This window comes from Temnothorax nylanderi, unplaced genomic scaffold (assembly GCF_030848795.1).
Source record: "Temnothorax nylanderi isolate EJ_2023f unplaced genomic scaffold, tnyl_v1.0 TNYL_tig0023_pilon, whole genome shotgun sequence".
NCBI lineage: Eukaryota > Metazoa > Arthropoda > Insecta > Hymenoptera > Formicidae > Temnothorax > Temnothorax nylanderi.
This window is the reverse complement of record NW_027249085.1, coordinates 44,416-56,598: the sequence shown is the minus strand read 5'-3', so window position 1 is coordinate 56,598 and position 12,183 is coordinate 44,416. Positions and strand designations below refer to the sequence as shown.

Sequence of the window (12,183 nt, the reverse complement as noted above, 5' to 3'; positions counted from 1 at the left end):
GTATTGTCTAAGTAACACGAAGCGGTAGGTGGCAAAGAGGAAGAGAAGAAACGCACGCGGAACGATGTAGATAGTGAGAAAAGAAGCTGATGAACACCGACGGCGAATGGATTCGCGTGGAAAATCTGCGAGTAACGATTTTAGCACGAGAAACTGGGTGCTAACCATTTCCAACCAAAGACGAAGCGATAGCGTTTCATTTACATAACCGTAATTCTACTTAGTGGCGGATACCTAATTCCCTCATACGTTTCCGTTTCTCCGCCGCGCCGCCGTGCCAGAATTCGCGGTATTTAGGCGACCGCCGATTTAGCTGAGTACTTTCTCGAGACAAACACTTTCAAATGTGCAAACTTGTAATCCACATTACCGCGGGCCAATCTCTGCAAATGGACTCGAAAACAACATGTTCCTGTAATATCCTATGCTGGTTAATGTGCCAATATTTACGACCGGTCTTGGTACAGAGCATAGTTGTAAATAGAGAGTAAATCACGTAACGCTAATGACACAGAAAAGAAACGTTTATTATATAAGAATTGCAATTGTAGTTTTCATTATCACACTCAATACTGTCTCATTATAAAAATAGGATAAAGGTAACGAAGGGAGTAGAAATGAAAATTAAGCTCTATTTACAAAGTATTCATATATTTACATGAGGAGCATATATTAAGAGTACAGGCTAATAAGATCGTTATATCCGGCGAGTGATAGCATCGATTGCTCATCGGATATAAGACTCTCTCTCTCTCTCTCTCTCTCTCTCTCTGCGTATATGTATAAAATATAAATTAAAGTCCTAATAAAATGTATATAAATTAAAATTCTAAAAAAAAGGTGGATATGGGTTAGGAGCAAATGGATGCGTTTTATGGCTTGGCAGTATCGTCACTGCGTACTTTGTAACAATGAGCGTCTCTTAAAACTATACGCTCTACTTATTTTACGTATCTGCAATACACCAAGTTATGCATAACCGTTTGCCAGGCGAAAGGGCATAAAAATGCAAGAACTTTAAGATTATGCCACACTCGGGATTTTAACGATGCGCTTTCACGACAGGCGCTCATTTTCAACTTACGCGCGGAACTGCGAATCCTGAGTCGCATAAAAGTCGTTAATACGCGAGCGGCGGAAGGAAATAAACGTACATCGCTCGCGTTCTCTCGTGCCCGACAGTAATCGACGTTTTGAGGTTGCGCTCCGCGTTTCCGCCGTGTAGCGGCCCTAAGCACGCGTACGGCATGTGTGTATTTCTTCGCACGCACCTAACAGCGGACTAGACGGCAAATAGGTCCGCATCCACCGATTATCGTCACAAAGGCATGCAAAACTAAGCGTAACGCACTTGCACGCCCGCGGAGACGAGCAATGCGTTTCACTCGGAACGAGATTCTCATAGGAACCGGGCGCTGTTCCGCCGGGTCGTCAAATGAGGTTCTGAACTTTCACCTCGGTGAAGGCTAAAACCGTGAAAGACACGAGGCCGTCGATCAATCTCTATTCCGACCGGCGAACAGCCAAGTGACTTTACGCGGGTACACCGTATCGCTTAGCTCTATAGACTTCGCGAGAGCGGTACCGTAACCTATTGACCTACATAAGTGTTAATAAACGTCGCGTAATACGCCTCGTACCGCGCTTAACGTTTTCATGCATTGTGCGAGAGCAGCGAATGCCAGACTTTGCCACCTCCTTCGAATCGGATCGAAGGCGGTGGCATTATCAATATAAACCGACGAGAAAATCTTGTTCGATATTAAATAATTCCCTCGTTCTCGAAAGAACTATCGAGTCAACGAAATTTCCATAGACGAGGATAAGATAAGCCGCTGACGCGAGGACACGGAAAAATCGGAGCGTTCTCGATCCTCGGACGGATCTTAGCAAACGTTTGACCTGATAAAAAGGATCAGGAGTCATGGACGTAAAAATCTTCTCGCACGATCAAAATGCCGTTGATATCCGCGTCTCAATCGCTTCCGGTGAGAGGCGAGAAATTCTTGTAGTAGGCGGATTAGACGATTCGTCTAATGAGACGTTATCGATACTGGCCAACAAGTAATTATCACTTTCACTTGCTTGCGTGAAAATAAGATAAAAAGGATTGCATAAACTTTCGTTTCATGCTCGCACATTTTATACCTTCTAATTTCAGTTTCTAGTTGATCAAATATTTTAAACGTTCTCTCAACGTATTACTATTACGTAATCTCTTGTCCTTTCACGAATAATTTTAAAAAATAAAGTAATCAAATGAGTTACTGGAAAGTTTCAACATTAAATTGCAAAATATCAACTTTTTTTAGGAATAAGAATTCTAATACATAGATACGTGAAAAGATGACTGTTCGAGCTTGTAATATATGGAAAAAAAATTTGTAGCTCTAAAATGTTACACGTTCTTACTCGAATAAAGTAGAAAACATTTAAAATTGTGTCGCAAGTATAGCGACACAATTTTAACATAAATGGCTGATATTTTGCCGAAATAATTAATCAATCACAAGCAATGAAAGTAAACGGCATCACGTTAGCAGCGATATCTTCTCTCTCGTCGGAAATGAAAATCGACAAATCTCTGCAAAGAGAATCAGGGCGATTGAGACTATATTAAGAATATTATAAAATATTTTCACAAAGGCACTCTCTTATAAGATAATTTATGAGGATTTTGTTTTATTGTTTTGCTTATTTTCCCTCATGGCTTGCGTCTCGTTTTTCGACACTGACCTAATCTCTTTTTTTAGCTCTCCGTATTTAGTATCAAAGAACAAAGCCACTGACGATTGATTTTTTAAATACTTGTTATCCTCGTCCCTGTCGCTGACTTTCTCGACTCGTTCTTGTAATTCATTATTTTGCGCCTGGCTATCTACGGTGATAAAGTGACCGTTAGTTGCTTGCAGCAGGTCAGGACCGAAAACTTTATCCAATTGCTGAGCCTGAGGTAGACCTTGAAGTTGTATAGGACCATTTTCCGGCTGCTCTATAGCAGCCAGTATGTCCTGAAGTAGGCCATTGGACAACACCTGATCATGTCTGATGCTACCATCCGAGTTCTCGGTGCCCAGTCCTCCATCCGCTGGTTGTATCTGCAATCTGTAAGTGCCTTTGGAACCGTGAATCTCGAAGCCGTCGGCATTGTCAGCGGTCAGTCTCTGAGCCAGAGACAATGCCTCACTACCCTCGCTCGATTTCAGAAATTGACTAGCGTCCACCTCATTTGATCCAATATTCTTTTCTTGATTATTCTGGAAGCCTTGCTCGGTCAAACTTGCAGTCAGCGCTTCAACCGAAATTCCCGAGCCGTGTTCGAACGACGTTGCCGCGGGGTAGATATTGTGAGACTGACTAGACAATTGCCCGGAGAGCTCGTTCGAAACGTCCGCGACGGCTGTGTGAATATCTCTGACATCACTCGCTTCATCGGACGAATCATAAGTTAGACCTACGGGATTACCGTAGCTGTCTTTCAAGTTGATCTTCTGTTGTTCGTTATGTTGTAAATCCAATGTATTCACTGGGGGTCCTCCCAGAAAATTATCGAGTGGTTTTGTAAGCGGCAGTGAGTTATCTGCAAAGATGGAATTTTGTTGATTGATATCGGATAAATCGTTTCCCGTGAAAACTGGATTGTGATTGTCCACGTTTCCAGCAGTTCCTGCATTTTCAAATCCGAGTTGCAGCTTGCCGTTAGAATGCGCGGGTAATCCACCACCTAACGATATCCCCTCGCTCGAGGGCACTTCACCACCTGAAGATAAGCCTCCACTCAAGTGTAGCCCTCCGCTGGAATGCAATTCTCCGCCTGAAGGTAAACTACCGCTTAAAGGTAGTTCTCCGGTTGCGGACAATCCTGTACTTGAATACAACGCCCCGTTCACGGGCAAGAGTGGCTGCAAGGAATTGCAGTCGTAACTGCCGCCAACTGATAACGGCGCGTTTACCACAGGTGTGCCGTATGTCGTTGTCAGCGCATTACTAATTCCGCTGTAGAGATTACTGCCAAATCCGGAAGACGTTGAGGTGAAAGAAGTCGGTGGACCAAAGTTAGGTGCTCCATAAGTTAAGTGTGGCATTGGTGTATTGAAATCGTTGAAAGATAATGGAGTTCCATATTGAACGTGAGGCGCGGCAATTGGAGAATTTAAGTTGTGTACGTTAAATGAGCCAGACGACCCGAAAGAACCCGAAAATAAGTTGCTCGATCCCAACGTATGGCGGAAAGACACTGGCACGTGAAGATTCGGTAACTGCTGTTTTGCAGGTGGCGGCAAATATCGATTAATATTCGACAAGAGTCCCGTTGGTATTGGTTCTCTGAATTTAATCGGTTCCCGATTTCGTGGTGGTATGAAAGAGCCGACAGGGATTGGTGGTGGCCTGAATGGACCATGAAGTCGAGGAGAATGCAGATTTTGCTTGTGGAAAGAGCCTCCAAATATTCCGAATGATGAAAACAATGGACCTCGTGCTCCATGCGCTGCAGGGTAAGGACCATTCGGCGAGTAAGAGGAAAGAGGTGGTGCACCATAAGAATTTAAAGGTGGAGGAGAAAGCAAAGATCCTCCTGATATATGATCAGCAGGTTTTTCGAAAGTAGCAGTTGTTAAAGGCAGGCCATAATCGCTCAACGGCGCCTGCTGCGGAAGCTGCTGCAAAGACAGATCGTTTCCTATATTTTGAAATCCGTGAGAATCTCCGCTATTGCTTAGAGCATCAGCGTGGAATCCGCCATTGTCCGGCGGCAAATCTAGCCCCGAATGAAGTGAAGCGGAGTTGGCATTAGCTGAATTCGAGATGTGATTGAATGATGAGGTGTCAGAAATACCACCTGACGATGAGATATCCGAGTTCAAAGGGCCATTTGCAGGCAACAGCTCAAATCCCACAGTCTTTATGATGGACAAGGGTTCAATGTTTGGTGTTCCGTGCTGTAAGTTTAATTGTTGCCGACCGAACTGATGATCGGACTGACTAGTCGTAGTTATGACCCCCGGACCTTGATTGTTGTGCAGAGGTTCGTTCTCCGGCAACGGCGGCGGCGGTAATCCATTACTCTCCGAAGAAGCCGAGGACTCGCGCACGGATGTCTTCAGATCTTGATCTTCAGGATTTTGTAACGGCACGCCGTAAGAATCGCTGGGCACATTCGAATCCATTGAGGCGCTTAATTGAGCGTGAGACAATTGCGACGTACCTTCGACGTAATTATGCTTCGCTTCGAGGGGAGCACCATATGTATCTGTCGGAGGACCACTTTGATTAGGGGTGGTGGCCAATCCCGCAATGGGCTGCCATCCATCGTACTTTATGTCAGGGGGTGTGGGTGGCGCTGGAACTCCTGGCGGAGGCGCTGGCGGTGGAGGTCCATATAAATCACCAGCTGGTGGACCGTATTGCGGTTGCGGCGCAGATACGGGCAACGGCGGTGGACCGTACTCGTCATTGGGCAGAGGATTAAACTGAATAGCTAATTTCGGAGGTGGTGGACCGTAAGTCTCGAGCGATATAGGGATAGGTGGCCCGTGACCTGGCTTAGGCGGTATATATTGCTGATTCGATGTAGCGACGAGCTTCAATGGTGGACCGTACTGAGGTTTCGGTGATCTGAACGGTGGAAATGAAACCAACGGCGGCGTAAAGTGTTGTTTCGGCAGCCCGTAATGAAGTTTCGGCGGGCCGTAAGTCGGCTTAGAAAAGAGGGAAGACGTTGCCAAGCCAAAATTTTGTTTCGGCGGCCCATATTGCGGCTTGATACTTCGTGGCGGCCCGTAGGAAATGGCCAGCGGTCCAAATACAGGCGGCGGCAATTCTGGCGGTGGCGGCGGATAAATAGGCGTCGGTCCAAGATTACCAGTTAATTCCGGAGGCCCGTATACCGGCGCTGGACCTTTAAAACCAGACCCCAACGGTGGCCCATATTCGTCAGACGGAGAATCGAAAGTATTACTTATTCTGTCATCGGCTTTGACCTTGTTGGTGGATTTCTCTCCTTCCTTGATTAACGGTACTTGCGAGGTCGCCTTGTTGACCACCGCTTGTATATGATGTCCAATTAACAGGACGCAGAACAGAGCGAATAGCATCTAAAAGCAGAACAGGATGACTAGAATCGGAGAAAGTGACGGCTTCACGACTATTGCGATTAATTGCGTTTTTTTTCTTTTTCACACTAATTGCCTATAATCATACTGAAAATAAACACGTAGGATATTATAACTTATGTAATAAAGATAATAATACGTTGCGCGCTCAAGATCTCAGAAGATTTAACTCAGCAAAAACGTTACTATTTCGTAATAAAGCTAACATCATTTTATTTTTATTTTACTTGTATTTTACTTTTTTAATTTTGCTATTAATTTATATAGCTTCACTGTAAATTCGATTACGGAATATAAATGTGAATTAATTAAATAGTAATTGCTTATTTAATACTGCAAACATTGCAATTTGTAAAAACTTAATTATTATAACTGTTTAGTTATCTTTTAATTTAATATATTAAATTAAAAATTTTCGTAAATTTTTGCTTTTATACTTTTACGTCTTTATGTTTTATTTTTTCACATATTTATGACAAAACGTACGTATCAGAGTATACTGCGTAGATAAGCACTGTATTATACGATTATTCCTTGTTATAAATGTTATTATCAAAAATGAAAGGGAAATAATTACATGTCTTACACGTATTCATTCAAGCATCCGAAGCGCCGTACTATGTACGTGTTCTAATTAGTTCGTTGGGCGCTTAAGAATAGTTTCGCAGAGCATATGAAAATCACCTATGCTCGCTATTGTGTAGTAGCCATATTGGAGGCCGTGAGAACTCCTGTGTTATTCGCTTAAGCCCGGGAAGTCATCTCAACGTATGTGAAAATTATGTAAAGTCACGTTTACACATTCTGGGCATTAGGGAAGCGTACACGTGAGTGAATAATTACGTCAATTGTAAGCGGAATAGCAGGTGTTGCATGAAGATAAATTACGAAAAATGAATAGATGAAGTTTCTTTTGAGATGCTAATTCAGTCTATTTTTAGTACAAAACGGCAACTCTTAGAACAAAGAACTGCTATGCACACATTTGTAATTTTAAAACAAAGATACAAAATTGTATGTGTTTCGTAAAAAAAGTAGTTTACCAAAATATATTTACTTGATCGATCGTAATTGTTAACGATTAGCTAAGTATTCTTCCCATGACATATAAAACTAGAACGCACAAAATTTGTGCATATGTTTTCGTCATAAATATCTCTTGCAAAAGAAGCTATTATTTATGCCACGTATTATCTGCAGTAATAGACATTAGATTACTATTACACTAATAAATAATATCAGCTACATTAAAATTTCAAAGCTCTTCTATTACAGTATAGAAAAAGGTAATTAAGTTAATTGATTGGATAACATTATATATACATATTTTTAAACTTGTTAAAAAACTATGCTTACAATTACAATTTATGTAATTAATTCACGTAATATTTGACTGTAGCGACAATACTATGACAAATTATATACAAGATGATTTTTTCTACGATAATTAGTTACAATAGCATTTTTATGTTTCTTCTAGAAAATATCAAGACCGATGAGAAGAAGCGATGAAAACATAGAAGCTCACCGTCTGTCAATGCCGGCAAGAAACCATTGGCTTCTCTTAAGTGGCACGATGACCGAGATGCAAGGCTAACATAATCAACCGTACTTTCTCCAAAGACCACGGGAAATGTTTGCAACCCGGCAACGTATTGCAATGATTGCAGTTTCAAATAATTGCATCTTTAACGATACTTGTACAGTCTCATTTTTCATTGTGACATTTGATTATTTATCCCCAGAACATGTGTTAAAAAAAATTAGTTTAAGTTTAAGAATTAAAGCTGAAGAAAAGTATAAGAAAACTGAGATATTGTACTTATAAATAATTATACTTTTTAATATACTTGCAATTTCATCGAGCTCTTTAGATTTATTATCACGATTTAGTTAATAATTATTTGCTTGTCATAAAAAATTATAACAATCATAATTATATGTTTCATACAACAAATTTTCAAAACAATTTGTATATTATCTTATTAATGGCCTATTAAATTTCTTTATCATAATTCTGCAGCGGTAAAAAATAAATAAACTTAATTTAATTGATATCTAATATAACAAATTATTTTTTTATTTAAAAGTTTCTAATTGCTCTTAGTTTGCATTTAACATTCATCATTTTGTTAAAAAGATCTCTGATTGCTGAATATATATCTTGAAAAATAATCTGATCATTTACTGATCTGTAATTGGTTTAAGAACTTAATGCACAATTATGAGACAATTGTGCCAATAATCAACAAAACTTTTCATTTTCTGTAATTCAATCTACAATCTACAAATTCTGTAATCATCAAAATAAAAGACAACGATATTGTTTGATTAGGCTAACAGGCTAATACGATAAATATAGAACATACAAGACATCATACACGCGATCCATCAACGCGAACGAGCCCAACAAAAGAAACTTCCAATCAATCGAGATGTGTTTGTCCGAAATATATTTTCACATTACTTGAATTATATCGTACACATCGAATAAAAAGTTTTACTCGTTTTATTATACTTTGCTTTTTCAAATTAAGTTGTTGTCGAATGCCTGAAAGAGCGACTCGATAGCGTACTGCATGCAACATAAATAAAGAATATCTATGAGAATAGATAGAATCTAAATTTAAATATCTGCCATAATCACATCGATTATGTGCTCATAATTAAGAGAAAAATGCAGTCTCTCTACAAAAAAATTGACGATTGTCTCACTTCCTTTCGCGGAAATAGTCACTTTTATACCTGGATTACTTTTCTATGCGAATTACACTTTTTACTGCCCGTATGGAAACGCGTATATCTCACGCGAACTCTCGTTTTCACGCACATTGTAATGCACGTGGGTACAATGACCTATATTCTTTAACCAGTATAATAATCTTTTATTTAATTCTTTATTTAATTTTTACACTTCCTATGTGTAATACATGCAAAAATTCCTCGAAGACTTGAAGCAAAGAGACTAATTTCCTCGGCAAAGAATGGATTCGATCAGTACTTTAGATTAGTCGTTATCAGACACCGATAAGAAACTGCCAATTAGTTAATTTCTAGTTGGAAATATTCGCAGTATAATCATAATGTGTTACGCCTGAGATCCCTATCGTGCACTCCTTTCATAATGCATGCGCCCTCCCTTATTAGTACGGAAATTTATTCACATCAAAGGTGTAATGCTATTTCAGTCGTATAGATTTTTGCGCATTAAAATGTGTTCCTTTCTTTTCTTTTATTCCTTGATAAGACTGGCGCAATACATATACATGTCTAAAAAGTCGATTAATCAAAACACAAAAATCTATAATGCTTGTATTGTAGATATATATGAATAATTAAATTAATAAAATATAAAATAATTTTAAACTTAAATTAAAATTTTTATTAAATTAAATTAAATAATTAAATAAATTTTAATTTAAATTAATTTTAAGAAAGCACGATTACTATATAATTAAAAAATTCTTATCTTTAATTTAAAATATTTGGGAATAAGAATTTTTACATTTTTATATAGTAACTAATAATATTTAATTTTTTAAATAACAACGATTATAGTCATTAGTTTATTATAATTCAATGGAAAATATTAATAAGTAAGTATAAGTAAAACAATAATGACTTGATAACTGATTAATAGATGAAGTGATATTTATTAATAATTTCATACAAGGAATTAAATGCAAAATTTATTTGGACTGCTGTAAATCATAAATTATCACCCGGAAATGCACAAATATTATTAATTAAAGCGTTAGAGTCATCATGTTTTACAAGAAAAAATGTAGTTCTATTAATAAAGATTATAATAAATGCACTAATTATTTTCTCGAGAAAATTTGTTATTTATCGAGATAAATCTTACTACTGACACTTTAAAATGTATTACTTATCTCTAAAATAGTATACATTAAGATGTGAAAACAACAATAAACTTTTAAGTAAACAGCTGTAATTCACAACTAACAGAATATATATATACAAAGATAAGCTAACGAAATCCATCTAACTGTAACGTTTTCAAAATTTGGCCTTTAAATCTTCCAAGAGAGACGACGTATTTTAACGACATTAAATAAATCAGAATTAAAAGTTAAAAATTACTACACAAGCTCTAAGATACTTTATTATCTAATATAACTGTATTCGTCACATTTCCATTAATTCGTAGAAAGGATAAGCGCTGTGACTAAACTAAGCATGACGATTCAGACTCACTGCGACCTACCTTGAATTTAACCATGACACACGCGCATAAACCGCAGTCTCGACACTACACACAGATTATCCGATACTACGTGGATCTCCTTACTCTTGAAGCGTTCCCTCAGCTTTCGCCACCGCACTTTAAGGGAAGTCGCTTCTAACCGGAGCTTGTCGTATGCGATTTAACGGTGGCTTTTCGTATCACATGTCGCGCACACCATACTGGCATTCGTCGGCCCGCAGCCTCTTTGACAAGCGAGCACCACGACTCGCCGGTACTAACACAAAAAATGTTCGGTCTCGTATGAAGACTCCGCTTATATAGACTCCGAGAAGACTACCAGTCGGAGGAGTTGTTGACTGAAGTTGCTGGGTGAATCGTGGAAAGGAGACCCGGGAAGAGGAGAGAGTGAGTGCGCCTAAGGGTACGGAGAGAAGAGAGAGGAATAGAGAGAGAGAGAGAGAGAGAGAGAGAGAGAGAGAGAGAGAGAGGGCGTACGACACACAGAGAGATGATGTGGGGAAGAGCGCGAGAAGAGACAGCCCTCCTCATACGTCGTTTAAAAATTCTCTTTGTAGAGAAAGTAGGCTAGCCTTGCCTCGCCGAAGATGCGCCGTCGCACGTGTATCCCCCAGTCCCCGACGACTAACAACGCGTCCGTCGCGTGAAACCGGTTGTAAATCCTTCCGCAGCATATACAAGGCAGTTCGGAAGAATTGGTCAATCGGACACTTCACCCTATACTCGACAATAAGAACCGAACGTAAGAGAAGAACGTAAATTATCGCGTGTCCGCTCGTCTGGCCGAGACTGAAAAAGTGCAGTAAGACCATGGTTTGCATAAAAATGCAAGTGAAATTTATGGTAAGCTGTCTGTGTATTTTATGACTGTGAAGGACATTTGTTTCGGCAGGTTCAAAACTATTGGCCAATAACTGAACGCTGACAGATATGTATACGCACTTGAGATTCATTATAATATTTATTCTTTTTAGGATACTTGCCGGCTCTTAGTTCAAAGATTGATCAAGAATCAGTAATACATACTCATTGAGATTTGAAGGATGTCCATCAAGAGTGCTACATCGCATGTATGCATAAGAAATCTTACGTAACGCGATGCAATAATTGTAGATGGATGTAATCTTCAATCATACTGATTAATTATCGCAATGTAATCGGAACGTGTAGCAATTTTAATACGATACAAGAGAACAAGTTGCTCTTTTCTGTATAAATCCTGTTTCACTAAAACTCATAATTATTGCTTATATCTACGTGGAATTAATTAACGAAGAAAAACAGCTATTAAATGATTACGTGCTCAAAAACAAAAAGAGTTTGTCGGTAATAAGATAAAATTAATGAAATTATAGTTGTATTTTTGTATTTTTCTTGTTATTTATAGTAAATGTCATTTGATGTTAAACTCTCTCTCTCTAATTAGTCTCCTTATAATTTCTAAATAATTATAATTATATTTAACATTTTAGGAAACAACTTCTAAAAGTTTGTCATGAATAAAATTATTTTTGTTTTCTTCAAGCACTAAAGATGTATTAATTCGATAAAATAAACACATTTTAAGAAATAAGAAAAGATCAAATAGCTATATATATTTTACTTTTACGTAACGTTTTACGCAGAACATCGTTAGGACATCTTTAAGCTTTTAATCATGCTCAAGATTTTCTTTCGATGTAAAAAGACGGGAAGCGACAGTTTACATACCTGTGCATAACGGATGCACACTAACATATATATACATACGTATATATACACATACGCGCGCCCCTGTTGAGATCCATTATGTCGTCATCAATAATTCAGCGGAAAAGTGCCGCCCCTCACGGTCTGGCTTTG

General features: G+C 38.6%; 1 protein-coding gene and 2 long non-coding RNA genes across 3 annotated transcripts in view; 1 reads left to right on the top strand and 2 right to left on the bottom strand.

Annotated features, from left to right (window-relative positions):
* LOC139769534 (uncharacterized) overlaps nucleotides 1–7,968 on the top strand; it is an 81,088-nt gene extending 73,120 nt beyond the window's left edge. The window contains exon 3 of the long non-coding RNA XR_011717586.1: nucleotides 7,594–7,968. This is a non-coding gene — a long non-coding RNA (uncharacterized lncRNA). The remainder of the gene's footprint in view (nucleotides 1–7,593) is intronic.
* The window catches only part of LOC139769535 (uncharacterized), a 103,652-nt gene that overhangs the window by 57,179 nt on the left and 34,290 nt on the right, over nucleotides 1–12,183 (bottom strand). The gene's annotated exons all lie outside the window — the stretch shown is intronic.
* On the bottom strand, nucleotides 507–10,735 carry LOC139769532 (uncharacterized). The gene is made up of 2 exons (XM_071700650.1): nucleotides 10,342–10,735; nucleotides 507–6,095 (listed from the first exon to the last, which is right to left on the bottom strand). The coding sequence occupies exons 1-2, from the start codon at nucleotides 10,354–10,356 to the stop codon at nucleotides 2,667–2,669; spliced, it is 3,444 nt and encodes a 1,147-aa protein (XP_071556751.1). The 5' UTR covers nucleotides 10,357–10,735; the 3' UTR covers nucleotides 507–2,666.